Source organism: Grammomys surdaster, unplaced genomic scaffold (genome assembly GCF_004785775.1).
Source record: "Grammomys surdaster isolate TR1022 unplaced genomic scaffold, NIH_TR_1.0 126546, whole genome shotgun sequence".
Classification (NCBI taxonomy): Eukaryota; Metazoa; Chordata; class Mammalia; order Rodentia; family Muridae; genus Grammomys; species Grammomys surdaster.
The window spans coordinates 15,291,677-15,306,310 of NW_021621338.1; the positions used below are offsets into that span (position 1 = coordinate 15,291,677).

The 14,634-nt window shown below is 38.9% G+C and overlaps 1 protein-coding gene and 1 non-coding gene across 2 annotated transcripts in view; one reads left to right on the plus strand and one right to left on the minus strand.

Annotated features, from left to right (window-relative positions):
• LOC114614925 (cadherin-related family member 3-like) overlaps nucleotides 1-14,634 on the plus strand; it is a 158,601-nt gene that overhangs the window by 37,451 nt on the left and 106,516 nt on the right. The window contains 6 exon segments of the mRNA XM_028760532.1: nucleotides 2,367-2,461; nucleotides 5,501-5,608; nucleotides 6,309-6,505; nucleotides 8,179-8,356; nucleotides 10,307-10,469; nucleotides 11,832-11,934. Of these exon segments, the coding sequence (XP_028616365.1) occupies nucleotides 2,367-2,461; nucleotides 5,501-5,608; nucleotides 6,309-6,505; nucleotides 8,179-8,356; nucleotides 10,307-10,469; nucleotides 11,832-11,934 (844 nt within the window).
• On the minus strand, nucleotides 5,168-5,269 carry LOC114615091. The gene has a single exon (XR_003710432.1). It is a non-coding gene; the product is annotated as a U6 spliceosomal RNA (small nuclear RNA).

Below are 14,634 nucleotides of genomic sequence, written 5' to 3' on the forward strand. Positions count from 1 at the left end.
AAGAATACTTTATTTTGTGGAAAATCAACCATGTAAAAGACAACTTTCCAATGTATATTGTTTGAAAAAACTGTTGACACCAACGTAACGCTTAAATTCGAAATTGCAGATTTTGAGTAGTTTGAAACAGAAATGTGGGCGTCTTTTAAAACGATCATGCGTTTTTGTACATAGGCAGACAGTATTGGTGAGCTTCTTAGGTCATTTAATTTCCACTCATCCTCTTGTCATTCCCTTATGAATCAGGCCTCATTATTCCTGTGTTTGCCCTAATAGTATGTATGTGATGAATTTGCCTGCCATTCCGGCATGCTAATATTCCACATCATTCTACAGAAGCAGCAACAATCAGCTCAATCTTATTTAGATGGATAGGCATGGGAGGTATGAATTGAAATTAGTCAGAATATGGTGATTCATCAGAAAATCAATCAATGTAAAGGTCACTAATTTCTCCAAATGATTTTTAGTCTGCTTTGCAGTCCTTCTGTGTTTAATTTTCTCTATTAAATTATCCTGGGTACGCACAATGATTAAGTCAGTAGCACTTGGTATAATTAATTCCTGATACTAAGGCTCTTGTAGATTTTTCTTTTATGCTCTTGGCCTTTTCTATAAATTGGTTCTCACCTAAGTTAGAAACCCTTGCCTAACCTGCTCCATTGGGCAGGAACTTGTCCTTAGGATGCTGGTCAAGGCAAGCCCCTGGAATTTTCCAAGCCTTGGATTTCCTGTTTGTGAAGTGGGATAACACCAACATGCATTGTAACTTTAATTTTTTCAAATCCTATTTTTAACAATGGTTCTTAAACACTTTAACCTCCCTTCTAGTCCATTACCCTCCAGAGGTAGTGGAAAAGAAAGCATACAGGGGAAGTGGACCTGTTTAGAAATGGTTCTTTGGAACAACTCCTGTCTGTTGTAAGGAAATTGGCAGTGCAGTTCACAGGTCAGCAGTGGCAGCTCAATCCACTTGCAAACACTTCACAGATATACCAGCAGTCCAGTTTGGTAGAGTCGGGACAGCAAACACGAATCAGCAGCAGTGACACTACCTCGAAGAGACAGCCAGGCCTCAAACGCCACATGAGTCAGCAGTAGTGACCAGGGCCAATGAGAATGCCAGAAGTTCTCAGCTGTGCCTTTCTCAGCTCAGTGAAGACAAGTGTTGCCCAGCTAGCTCTGTAAGGAAACCTAGCCTAGCCTCCATCACTGTCCATTGAGTCCTTTTTATACTCCCTCCAAACACCACATATCCTCCATGGGTGTTGCCTCAGATTGTGTCTTAGACATGAGTCCATCTCAGCTGATATCACTCATCAGCCCAGGAAGTGGCAAGAAGCTGCAGCACACCACCAGAAGATTTTTCAGCGTATTTCTCTCTATGGAGCCTTGACAAATGGAGCTCAACTACAAAATGTAAGGTGGAACAATCAATACATGAGTGCCATTAGTGAAGAATCCTTCATGTGTCCTTTCATGTACTTGCTTTAGCAGAACATTCTTTCACCTGTGCCTGCTTCAGCAAAACTTTCCTTCATATGTTTGCCTTAGCAAAACACTATCCAACACAACTGACTTTCCAAAGAACCCTTACGTTTTCAGTTCAACCCGTGACTCAGGATGCTGAGACTCCAATGACAGTGTATTTGAAGCACTTTAACAAAACAGCTGAAAGGTGGATGAGGTCAAAAGTCAGCAAAGCACAGGAAGACTTGGTAAAGCATTGTCTGTATCTGCACAGGCCAAATCAAATGAGTGGATGCTGAGGATTTCAAGTTTCCTTCTTCTCATAGGTCCTTGATCCACCTCCAGCTTCCAAAGCCTATACTCACCATCCATAAGATCTCAGTGTTCATTAAGCAATGAAATTCCTTTTGTCTTTACATGTCATTTTGAGTGGGGTATTCTTTGTTTGTTTGTTTGTTTGTTTTAATTTTTGCTTTTCAAGACATGGTTTCTCTGTATAGCCCTGGCTGTCCTAGAACTCACTCTGTAGACCAGGCTGGCCTCGAACTCAGAAATCTGCCTGTCTCTGCCTCCCAAGTGCTGGGATTAAAGGCATGTGCCACCACTGCCTAGCAATGAGTGAGATATTCTAACAAATACTCAGGTAATATGAAGAATGTAGAGATCAGAAAAATGCGGTTTGTTCTTTTTAGCTTTTAAGAGCACGTGTCTGATCTGAAGTCAGTTGTATAGAGTAGGCTCATCATCATCGTCATCATCATCATCATCATCATTGTCCATGACCTGCTAACATTTTTTGAAAGTTCAGGATTGGTTCTTAGAGGTTGAAGAACCTCACCAGGGAATCAGTTGTGCCTCTGTAATATTTTGTCTTCTCTTTTCTATCCAACAAACAGTACTCCATTTCCCCAGAGAGCTCTGGCTTCACCATCGACAGCACTGGGGCAATTTCCTCAGCAGCTGATTTGGATTTTGAGAGTGACATGAGAAGGTAACACTGGGCTGGATTTTCTCTGGAGATACTAGTCCTTTGGCTGGAATTTCTCCTTTGAAAAAAATTCCCCATATCTGCTCTTAATGTGCTCCTCACATGAAGTTGCTCTTGGTACTGTCTTAGAAATGGAATTAGCGGTCGTTTGTAATTGTGCCATTGCTGCTTTGGACGTCTATGGGGATGCTTCCTATGCCACTTGCTTTCATCACAGTGAAGCATGAAGATTATTTTGGTAGTTTTGTTTGTACCCTGCCAGGGAAGTGGGCAGGTTGCCTCTCCAGATACCAGTAATGCAGAATTTCTTTTTAATGTAATAATCAGCATTTTTATAAAAGTTAGCACACTGCTGCTTTCTTATCCATCTGCATCAGCTAAGCAGGTCACCATGGGTTGAAGTTAACATTTTTATGTTTACAATGATTTAATGCTTACCCCTTTCAATTATATAATTTTATCAAAGTGCTTTATAGGAAAAGGAAGTGGATTCTGAAGGGATTTCAATAAAATTTCCCCTGCCTTTCATAAGTGGGTCTTTGCTACAATGAAAGTGGAGAATGGAAAATATCCAAAGCAGTTTCCTGGAAGGCAAAGGCCCAGAGAAGATTGGCTGCTTACAGATTATATAGGTCAGGTCCCACTGTAGGAGAGTCCACAACCAGGTCATTAAGACAATCATTAGGTTGGTGCTAGGGTTGTAGCCCAGGTGGTAGACTGTTTCCCTTACACACTTGGGGTCTTGGGTTTTGATCATCAGCACTGCATCAACCAGGAATCCTACCCTACACCCATATTCTTAGTACCAGGGAGGGGAGATCATCTTTGAGTACATAGTGAGTTCAAGGCTAGCCTAGGATATATGAGATTATCTTAAACAAAAAGCAATATACCATAGATATTTATGTCTTAAGATTTGTTAGCAAATGAAAATTAATTAAAGTTTGGGAAAGAGACTTTTTTCTGGGTTTGAATGAAAGTTTTCCCCTTTTTGTTTGTTTTTTCTTATTACCCTGAAATCAGAGGAAACAAGAGTAGAAAATGGGAGTGCTGATTGCGTGGCCAAGATGATCATTTATTCCCTGTCCCTAGTGCATATCCTTCCTTCCATCTCCTTCTTGCTGCAGAATTGCCTGGGTTGCTGAGTTGACTTTTACTGAAATAAGGAAAATTTTGGATAAGAACTGATTTTCATCAATTCTTTTCCTGCTAGCAATTTTTGTTTTGCCTATGATGTGTGGCAGGCACACATGTCATGGTGCACTTGTGGAGGCCTGAGAATACACTGTGAAGTGAATGTCCCTTTTCATTGGTGCTTGAGTTCTAGGGATCCAGCTCGGGTACTGGCAGAGCCATCTCACTAGCTCTGGTTTAATTCTTTTTTTTTTTTTAAATAGTTTTTTTTAAAATTTTTTTAACATTTATTTATTTATTTTATTGATGAGTACACTGTAGCTGTCTTCAGACACACCAGAAGAGGGCATCCAATCTCATTACGAATGGTTGTGAACCACCATGTGGTTGCTGGGATTTGAACTCAGGACCTCTGGAAGAGCAGTCAGTGCTCTTAACCGCTGAGCCATCTCTCCAGCCCCGGTTTAATTCTTTTAATTGTTAATTTTTAAATTTAAAAAATTCTAAATTCTGTTCTTGAAAAGAGGAACAGTGCTATAAAATCACTTGCTTGAATCCTGATGAAGATATTAGAAGGATCACCATGGCTCCTCCCCCTTGTCATCATCCAGCTACTCCAAAGTGAAATCTGAGTTTGAGTTATCATGTTATGAATATTGGTCCTGCCATTTCCCCATTGTTGTAGTTAAGACTTCTCAGAATTATATTATTTTGAGACAGAGTCTGACTCTTTAGTCCTAGCTGGTCTGAAATTCACTATGTATACCAGCTATGTATACCAGCTGGACTTTAGAGATCAACTTGCCCCTCACGAGCTGGAATTAAGGACATGTGCCACCATGCTTGGCTAGAATCATTTCTTGAAATGTCTTCATTCTTTTAGGTAGATTGGCTTTTTGTTTTTGTCAGTAAGTTTTCTATAAATCACCAATTTTCTGTAAGACAAATTATGAAATAAGTTGAGAAGTGGTTACACACTGATTTGGAGATGCTCATTTTGGTATCAATTACTGGTATATTTCAAGTGAAAAAAGATTTTTTTTTTCCGGAAGAAAGTAGATCTCTCAGTTTGACTAGAGTCGGAATTTGTTGGGATCAAATCTGAACAGCACTGGGAGTCAGGATTTCAGGGAATCACTGTCTAGGGATGAGAGTGGTCGTCATTAAAGAAGTAAATTTTCATTTTCGGTCATTAAAGAAGTAAATTTTCATTTTCCTCTTCTCCCATCACCTCTGTGAAATAAAACCTCATTAACTGTGTAACCATCCTGATGTTTCTTGCAGTGTCTAATCTTATTTAAAGGCGTCTTCCTGTTTTATTTGTTTGCTTAAATCTTTGATAGCCTTGTAATTTCCATTCATTCCTGCTTCAGCCTCTGGATGGCAGGATAGTGAATGAGTCCTACCACATTGGACCACTCCTAAGACTTTGTTCTTGGCACCTGTTAGTGTTTAATAAAAGAAATCACTGTTTAAAGGGTACAAACCCATAGCTATTAGTGATTTTTGTACAAAATGCTAAGGAATTTCCAGAGTCCCCATGCCCCCTTCTATAGGAATTCACAAACTTTAAAGAGAAAATTTAAACAGTTTAGGAATTTGTGTGTCATACTTATACAGGAACCATGCTAATCTTTGTAATGTTCCAACTTTAGTATATGTAGTGCAAAAGCTTGCTCTGGCACACTTTTTAAAAGTTACCATAGCCTCTTCTGTTAGTTGATTTGACTCATTTGTTGCTTTACTAAGTGTTAGCCATTTCCAATTGCTAAAATAACTGGGAGTACTGATCTTAACCAGAGGAATCAGTTGTGTGTCTGATCAGTTAAGTCTGATAGATCCTGCTTCGGTGGAAGCCTGCTGTTTGTCAGGAAGTCTTAGGTGTCTTTTTTGTGTCCGTGCCTTTAGTTTTTCACTGGTTATTAAAGTGGTTGATGCTGGAGGACTCTTTGCTACTGGAAATCTAAAGATTTTTCTCATCAATGTCAATGATAAGGACCCTACTCTTGCCTGCAGGTAAGGAACATACTACTTGATATGACCTTGAACATTTCCTTCCTTCTTTTTTTTCTTTTTAGCTGAGAATGAAAAAATAAGCAAGCATTGAATAAACAATTGACACACTAAGAGTACAAAGAAGGCTTACTTAAAACTGAAACCAAAATAATTTTAAAGTATAAAAATATATTGAAATTGCAAGAAAATAAGGTGTTATTCATGCAGTGCACCCTTAATATGTGAGGTCTGGCTTAGTTATTATTTCTCTTAAGAAAGATTCTAGTCAGTGTTGTAATCAGGGAGTTGACAGAAGCACACTGAGGTCAGCATCTCTGTAAAGCTAGCACTTATCCAGAACAGTGATCATGCATACTCTAGAGCAAAGAGGCTTGTGATCTAACCCTCTCAGGATCACCTCAGTGTTTACTTTTGGAAGTTCTTTAATTTATTCACCTGTCAGTTTTCACATCTATCAAATAGAGATGAACATGGTCCTGAGTTCCTGGGGGAAGTGCCTTCAGGGAAGAATGAGTAACCCATAATAAGTCTTAGGATTTTGTGTAAACTGTAGCTAAGCCATCAGTGTGTGCTTTAGATACTTCTGTCATGAATATGGTTTCTATTGTACCATCACACCATCCAGTCTGTATACCATCAGCACCAGATGGATAGAAAACACAGCTTGTACCACACTAATAACCTTTTCTTTTAAAACAAGCTTGTTCAATATTGAAAACGGGGTCTTGAGTGTTATCTCCACAAACTCAACTCTGAACCACAAAGTCAACATCACACTGGATGAAGAAATTCCAGTTGGGAAGATGATTGCAATGTGCCAGGCAGCCGATGAAGATAACCTGGGAGGTTTAACCTTTGAGCTAGATACAGTGGATGATTATTTTGTAGTGGACAGAGGTAGGTTTAAGCAACTGTATTCCTGTCCCCCCCAAACACATTGCCCTGCCCTAAGTAATTGTATTTCTTTCTTGCCCACACACCTGGTTTCTGGAGGGGTGTGAGGGAGACTTTGGAAATGTCTGATGAGTAATTCTACTGGGGCAGCATCCTACTTATTCCTCTGCTAATACATGTATCTTCACGACTGTTATGAATATTATTAACTCTGCTCTTAATATGCCCTTTTAACACATTTTCTTAGACCTAACTCAACTCTTAGTAGAGTTGTCTTTCATTCTTATCCAATCATGCAGTCTGGGGTGAGGCAGTGTAATACCTGCTCAGTGTGGTAAGCTTGGTTCCAACCATCCATCTGGGATTCTGACAGCTTCATTACTGTTTCCCCCCCACCCCCACCCCCACACACATCCCAGGCTGGACATGGAGGAAGTCTGCTATTCATGACTTGGTGTACAAATCCTCCAGCTGTTTTCCTTGCTATAGAATAATCACCAGTATGATTTACACTGGCTCACAGAATTCTTCAGTGATGTGAGGTTCTTGCTTTCAAAAGTGGGAACTGGCTTGATGATGAACTTTTTTTGGTAGTGTTTTTTCCATGCCTTTCTTCCCCATGTCACACTGCCCTGGACTGCCTCCCAAACAATCTGCTTGTACTCACATTCTGATCTGTATGGATCTCTTAGATGGGCTGCCTGTTTTACAGTTAGCTGCTCTGCATTTCCATAAAGCCACTAATGAGTTTTTGAATACTCAAATTGGGCCATATTCCTTCTCTGTTCAAAGCTCCTCTCAGTTTGCTGTTTGCACTTGAAGTTTGGCCCAGACTTCTTATGTTACCACTGGGGACCTGTTTCTCTGGCCCTTACCTTGTTCTCAACCACTGCTGCCCTCCCCCAGCACCCACATGCTACCCCCCACTAGCACCCCGATGCAACCCTCCTTCAGCACCCTCATGCTGCCCTCCCCTAGCAGCCCCATACTGCCCTCCCCTAGGACCCCCTGTTATTCTGCCTGTTATTCTGAGCCAGCAAGTAGGCTGTTGGCCTTGAAACCATGCCCTTGTGTTTTCTAAGCACCTGACCATTAGACATTATTGTCTGTAAAAAAGTTCACATTATAGAGCTCATTTCCAAAAGTATATAATTTTGTTTTTTCTTCACATATTGAGGGCTGTATCCACGCTTAGAATATAAATTCCACAAATATGGAGATTTTATGTTTCCATACTGTATCTAGTAGCTACAATACATATGTGCTACATAGATGACACTCAGCAATATTTATTGGATTTAAGTGATGGATGAATAAGAACAAGTTCTGTTCTAGCAGCATTTTTATCTGTGATTCTCTCTGCAGGGAATCATCTCCTATTTATTGATTTTTTTTCTATTATGTAACTTTCAAGTCCTAGAAGAAGAATCTCTTCTAGAGAGTCTTCTCTATTCTCCTAAGTGAAAATAATTTTGTTTTCCTACCCATTAATATGATTAATAACACATTTCAGTGATATCTAATTTAACACTTTGCATGCACTTTGAATCATCACCCTAATGCTAGAGAATAGAGCATAATTTTTACTTTCTCTTTTCTGTAGCTATATATGTAACAAAGTAATTTAAAAAATGACAATCTGGTCCCACTGAGCAGGATGTACTGTTTTGTTACAGAGAAGGGGAGCGTGGTTACGACTAACCGTCTCGATGTGGAGAAGACTGGGTTTGCAAGTGCTCTGTCCTTCTCTATTAAGGCATGTGATGGTGACCAGAGGTGTGCAGTGATTCTGGTGGCTACCTACATTCATGGCATTAATGACAACCCTCCTTTCTGTGATCAGTATCTGATTAGGTGAGCAAACAGTAGACAGAAGCAAGAACTCAGATTGGGCAGAAAGAAAGGACTGTTGCATTTATCAGCTCACTACGACATGTGGTTGATCAAGTTGAATCTTGGTTACTCAGAAATGTTCCTCACAAATAGTTTCGTGGTCCTTTGTGACTAAACATTGAGTTTCCAAGATCTGAAAGTAAGACCTGGGATTATAATGAGTCTACTTCTGTCATGATTAACTGAAGCCCTTCTGTTTTGGTTTCTAAAATGGCATGACAATAGATCTCTTTGAAGAATGGTTGTGAAGAACTAATGGACTAATTTTGGGGACTGTTTCAGCATAGTGCTGAGCAGCTGATATCTTGTAATATCCCTCCCTTATCATGCCTCTGTGACTATCAACAGAAACCCTTACTACTCAATAGATTTCTGGTTAAAGATTTTGTTTCTATCTCAGTAAAATATTTGCCTTGTAATAACAAGGATCTGAGTTCAATACTCAAGACACACATAAAAAAGCCAGGTGTGGTAATAAGCTTTTGGATACTTAACTCTTGAGGATGGAGTAGGGGAGACAAGGAGGTCACTGGGACCTACTGGCCAGGCAGACTGGCTTACTTAGAGAGCTCCAGACCAGTGCAGAAAGTCTGTATGAAAACAAAACAAAACAAAAAACAAAATAGTGGAAAGTCTCTAAGGAGCAGTACCCAAGAGTGTCTTCTGGCCTTCACCTATAAGAGCACATGTGTGCATGTCCACACTCATGTACCTGCATACCCACGTGAACCTGCACGCATAGGACAAACACACAGACTTTGATTTTTAAAAATGTAGTCTAATTCATGCGTCATACATCATATAACATACATTTCTAAGTGAGAGCATAGTAGATCTCCATAGTTACATCACTGTCAATTGAAGGAAAATGATCTGACAGTGTGGACAAAGTTTTGATGCAAAATGTTTCATACAGGATCAGGATTTGATGCTAAGTATGTGATGAAGAATTCTGAGTTTCAGAACTTTTGGCTTTTGACATGTGGAGAAGAGGTCTGCATGTCTTTCCATGTGGATATTCTGCTCTTTCTTCTCCTCCCCCACACCCTGGCCATCTACCTGGTAACCTATCTTTTCTGTCTCTCCTATTATCTCTCTCCTTCCTCAAGACCTTCTGTTGCCTCTAACCTCCCTCTTCATTCATGGCCTATACCTATATCACTCTCTCACATAAGAAGATAGGAGATTCACATGGGAGAGAACATTTGTCTTTCTGAGACTGGGCCACCTCACGTAATAAAATAATTTCCACATCAATTTATTTCCCTAAAAGTTACATAATTTTATTTATTTATTTATTTATTTATTTATTTATTTATTTATTTTTGTTGTTGCTTTTTGAGACAGGGTTTCTTTGTGTAGACCTGGCTGTCCTGGAACTCTGTAGACCAGGCTGGCCTTGAACTCAGAAATCCACCTGCTTCTGCCTCCCAAGTGCTGGGATTAAAGGTGTGTACCACCACTGCCTGGCCATAATTTTATTTTTATTTATGACTGAATAAAATTCCACCAGGTATATGTACCACATTTTGTTATTCATTCATTATTGGATGGACATTGATGCTGCTTTAATTTCCTAGCTATTTTGATGAGAGCAGCAATAAATCTGGGTATACAAGTGTCTCTGTGGTAGGATATAGAGATCTTTGCTCAGAGGTAGCTGAGTCACATAGTAGTTCTATTTTTAACCTTTTGAGGAGCACCCATGCTTATTTACACAGTAGCAATACCAGATTACACTCCTAGGGAATAGTTACCTAAATGAAGCTCTTAGGAGGGCCTATCTGCTCTAGGATTATCAAGACACATACATAGACCTTATCAAAAGTAGTGGATGTTTAAGGGGAAAGAGTTGCATTATAAGAGAATGCCTATATACATTGATTTTTTTCTTTTTGAACAATTAAACAGGTACACAGGCAAGGAGGAGATTGCAAAAGACACAGTTGTTGCTAAGGTCTCATGTCATGACCTTGACAAACCTCCTAACACAATTCATTATGCTCCGAGCTCTGGTCCTATAGGTTCTGGACAACTATTTGATCAAGTGACAGATGCCAAAAACTTCATTCAGGTGAGTCCCAGTGGCTGTTATTCCAGAGTGTTTTCCAAGGAAATGTAGTCATGTCATGGTCAATTGGATCAATGCTAGTAGATTCCAAAGGAGGCATCCTGGTACAGTAGAGGAGAATTCTGGGCTCCTCTGCTGTCTTACCAGAAGGCACTTGGGTAAGTACTTTCTTGTTTCTGCCATCAGTTTCCCCTTTTATAACTATCATAAAACAATTCACTTTCTATTTAGCTGGGAAAATTAGAATCTAAGAACACACACTGATTTCCGTAGAGACGAGTCTGTCTGTCAGCATGTGTGATGATGATTTGCTCTCCTGGCACTGGAAGTCAGTAAAGCTAGCTCCTCTTTGAGAGAGTCAAGCTTTCTACTGGCAGAGTATGAACACTGTAGATCCTTTTCTTTCTCTACACACAATTTTGCCTTTGAAGAAATTCCTCTTACTAAGCCCCAATTTCCATGGCATTTATTTCAATGTGTCAGTCTGTGACACTCTGGAACAGTTCCATAGTTCCTTACCTCATGCTCTAATAACACCAACTACCCTCATCCTATTCCTTCTGTTAACCAGAAAATATGACCAAGAAACCCACAGATGAACCATTTCTTTCTCTTATCCTGACCCCAAATTTTCTTGACAAGGTCTACAGCTATAAGGTAAGTTCTTGCATGACTGTGAGGCTTGGATATTTGGGTACAGAACCAGGTTGAGGTTGACACTCATTTTGTAATTTTGTAATATAAACATGAAGTGTCATTATTTAGGCATGCCTTTCCACACAATGTTCATTCAAAATATTTCAGTTTTGCCCAGGGCAGCACAATTAGCATGCAATGTAGGTTATGATCTATATAATCTTCTATGCTATAATGTTCCCTCCAAAATTAAGCTACTCTGGAAGGGACTGTGATGTCCTGTTGTTCCACAAAAATGCTTATTTATGTATCTTAGCTGCTGCTGGACTCACACATTCTGAAATGTCGTCCTAGGAAATAAAAATGGCCAAAATATTCATTGTTTTCAGACTCACTTTTTAAACGCATGTACATTAGAAGGGTTTTTTTTCTGGGTCAGTGAGGTGGCTTATTAGGTAAAGGTACCTGCTTGGCTATTTAAGTTCCTTCCCAGGTACCTGCAATGTGGAAAGAACAGAATCCTGCAAGTTCTCCTGTGGATGGCACACACAAATCATACAAATCATAGTCTCTCTCTCTCTCTCTCTCTCTCTCTCTCTCTCTCTCTCCCTCTCCCTCTCTCTCTCTCTCTCTCTCACAGGCACACACACACACACACACACACACACACACACGTATGTAAATCAGATTAAAAAAATTCATTTTTCTGAAATAATGTTGTTCTGTAAGGTTACCAAAGAGCTGGATTATGAAAACCCAGAGGTGGTTGCAGCAGGACACATGTATGAAATGATGATTTCGGTATTTGATGACCTACATCCATCTCATACAGGTAATCATTATAGACTCCTCAAGGCTGGTCAGTGTGCTATAAGAATTCATCACATTGAAGGAATGAGATGGACTGATGGTGGAAGTTCCCATCAGTGGAAAGACTTTACAGCTCTTAGCAGCACCTTAAGTAATATTCAATTCTTATATCATGGTCTGGCTAGAGATCTTGGCAGTAAAAAATGCAAGAGAATGTGGGTTCTTGTTATGATTCTTGTATATATAAAATATATATAGTATTTATATTGTATATAATATATAGTATTCTGTATACATATCAATTGATCATATATATACATGTATATGTGTATATTTATATATACACACATATATGTATATATATTTGATTCTTTATGCTAAATAATAGCAAATACATCTGACTTGGGAGAGCTTGATATCAGGCAAACTGTAGCCCACACATATAGTTAATTGTTGTCTTAAGTGCATTTTACTTGAATGATATTGAGAGACAAAAAGCTGTTATTAATGCAAGTAATGAGCTACTTGCCAATTTCTACAGTATGTGAACCCCAAGAATGTGCAGGCCATGGCTACTGCTCTCTCACATAATGTTGTCATAACTATTCCATCATTTTGTGCTAGGCTATGGTAAGTAAGCCTTTGATGCAGTGAGATTCAGTTTGCCAAGACTGCATGGTTATAAAATTCTTGGCACTTAGAGATTTAATAGTTTCAAATTTTCTGATTGTGAACAACTATTCTTTTGACATACATGTTTGATTCAGGTGCTAAGGACCCAGAGCGAAATGATTAGGAGTTGGTGTGCTAAGTGAGCTGCCTGATTCCTATTCTTGGTAAAATAAGAGCATACATCAAGTTTCCTAAGGGGTTTATACTTGCTCAACAATTACACAACAGCAGATTTAGACTTTTTGGAGGGGTATGGGCTATAGAGATTTTTCTGTGGATATTCTCAGAATTTTCAGGTTGCAAGCATATCTCCATTACTGATAAATCAGAAGTCATGGGAGGAACCTCAAGTTTAATGGCAGAAAAGTGTTGTATGGTAATGAAAAGCCTGGAATAAGGGAGACAGTTGGGTTTTTTTCTCTTCTAAGAACATTGAATGATTGCTGGTGTTTGCCTTGATCATTGGGGTTGAGCTAGATTCTGAAGAAAATAAGAAATATTATCTTTCATGGATGCAGTAGGGTGGAATTATAGAAGACATGTATGAGTTTACAGCCTAATAGTACTTAAGTCTAAACTGTAGTCAATACACCTAGGATACTTTCAATCCTTCTTGATTCAACGATGTAAAAATTTTCGTGGAGTTGCTGTGATTGAATATAAAATGCTCCCCATAGACAAGATTGTGTTCAAACACTTTATTCCCAGATAGTGACACTGTTTTTGGGAGGTTGTGGAACTTCTGGAAAGTGGTTGTCACTGGAATCACTGGGAGTGGGTCATGGGAGTCATATCTTGACCCTACTTCCTGCTATCTTTCTGTTTCCTAATCTGCTACCACATGAGCAAATGTCTACCACTTTCTCCTGCCACACTTTCCCAACTTTTACCAAGAGTCAAAATTCTTTCTCCATTAAGTTGCTTCTTTTGAGTATCTTCTTTATTCCCGTTATCAGGAAAGTAGCTAATACAGAGGCTAAGTTAAAATGGTGGTTTGTCAACTTACACAGCTACCTAGAGAAAGTGCTCTCTTGGGCACAGGAATCAAAGCATGACATCTTGCCCAAAAGTATTCTTGAATTTTTTTTTTGAAGCTATTGGTAGAACATCACAAAGAAGTCTATCCTATAGGCAAAAGTGACCTTTTAGGATGAATTTTTTCTAGTAGCTAAATAACTTGTCCATTTCACCAGATTTTAACCCTTCTTGAACAGGGCAGAGATAAAACATCTTTTTCAGTAGCATATCTTCTCTGGTCTTCACTTGCCAACATATTCACAGTAATTGCTCATAAAAATATGCTTACAACATTGCAAGTTTCATTCCTTCTGTTTTATAGGCCAGCTAATTCACACAATTTGGAGTTTTTATGGATGCAATAAAAAAATCATCGTATGGTAGAGTTGTAAATAGCACCTGCTATTGCAACATATACATGTTTTTGTTTTTAGTTTATTTCATTTATTGAAAGAAATATATGAGCCTAAAGTAAATTATTTGTTTTAGTAGAACAGTATGCTTTAAACATCTTAGGGATCATATTTACTGTTGAGATTGTGATGAAAGCTGCAGAGGCTATCCTTGAAAGTGAATACAGTAGCATATGCTAGAAGCTAAAGTATGCCATTAAGCCTCTGAAATAAAGGTCATATAGATCTCAGACTGAATTTTACTATTTGTCGTATGTCACACAGAGTTTTAGGAGAGGCAATATACCAAAATTCTTTTGAACATGAATGCTATAGATAATCTGCTAAAGGGAACCATGTCTGGGAAGAATGCTCTCCCAGAGATCCAAAATAAACACTTGTATAGCAGAAATCCAAAGAAGACTTGCCATAAAAACCTCTTAATTTTTATTTAACTGAGGACTTCCTATCTGGCACATTGGTATCTCAGAGATGTTGATGGCCAGCATAGCTTGTTCTGGCATCTACTCCTTTGTAATATTAGAACTCTCACTTTTATAATATTAGACTATGAACTTATTTTTGTTCATCTCAGTATCTTTCCTGTGAAACTGAGGCAGAAATACCAATGTCCTAGTTAG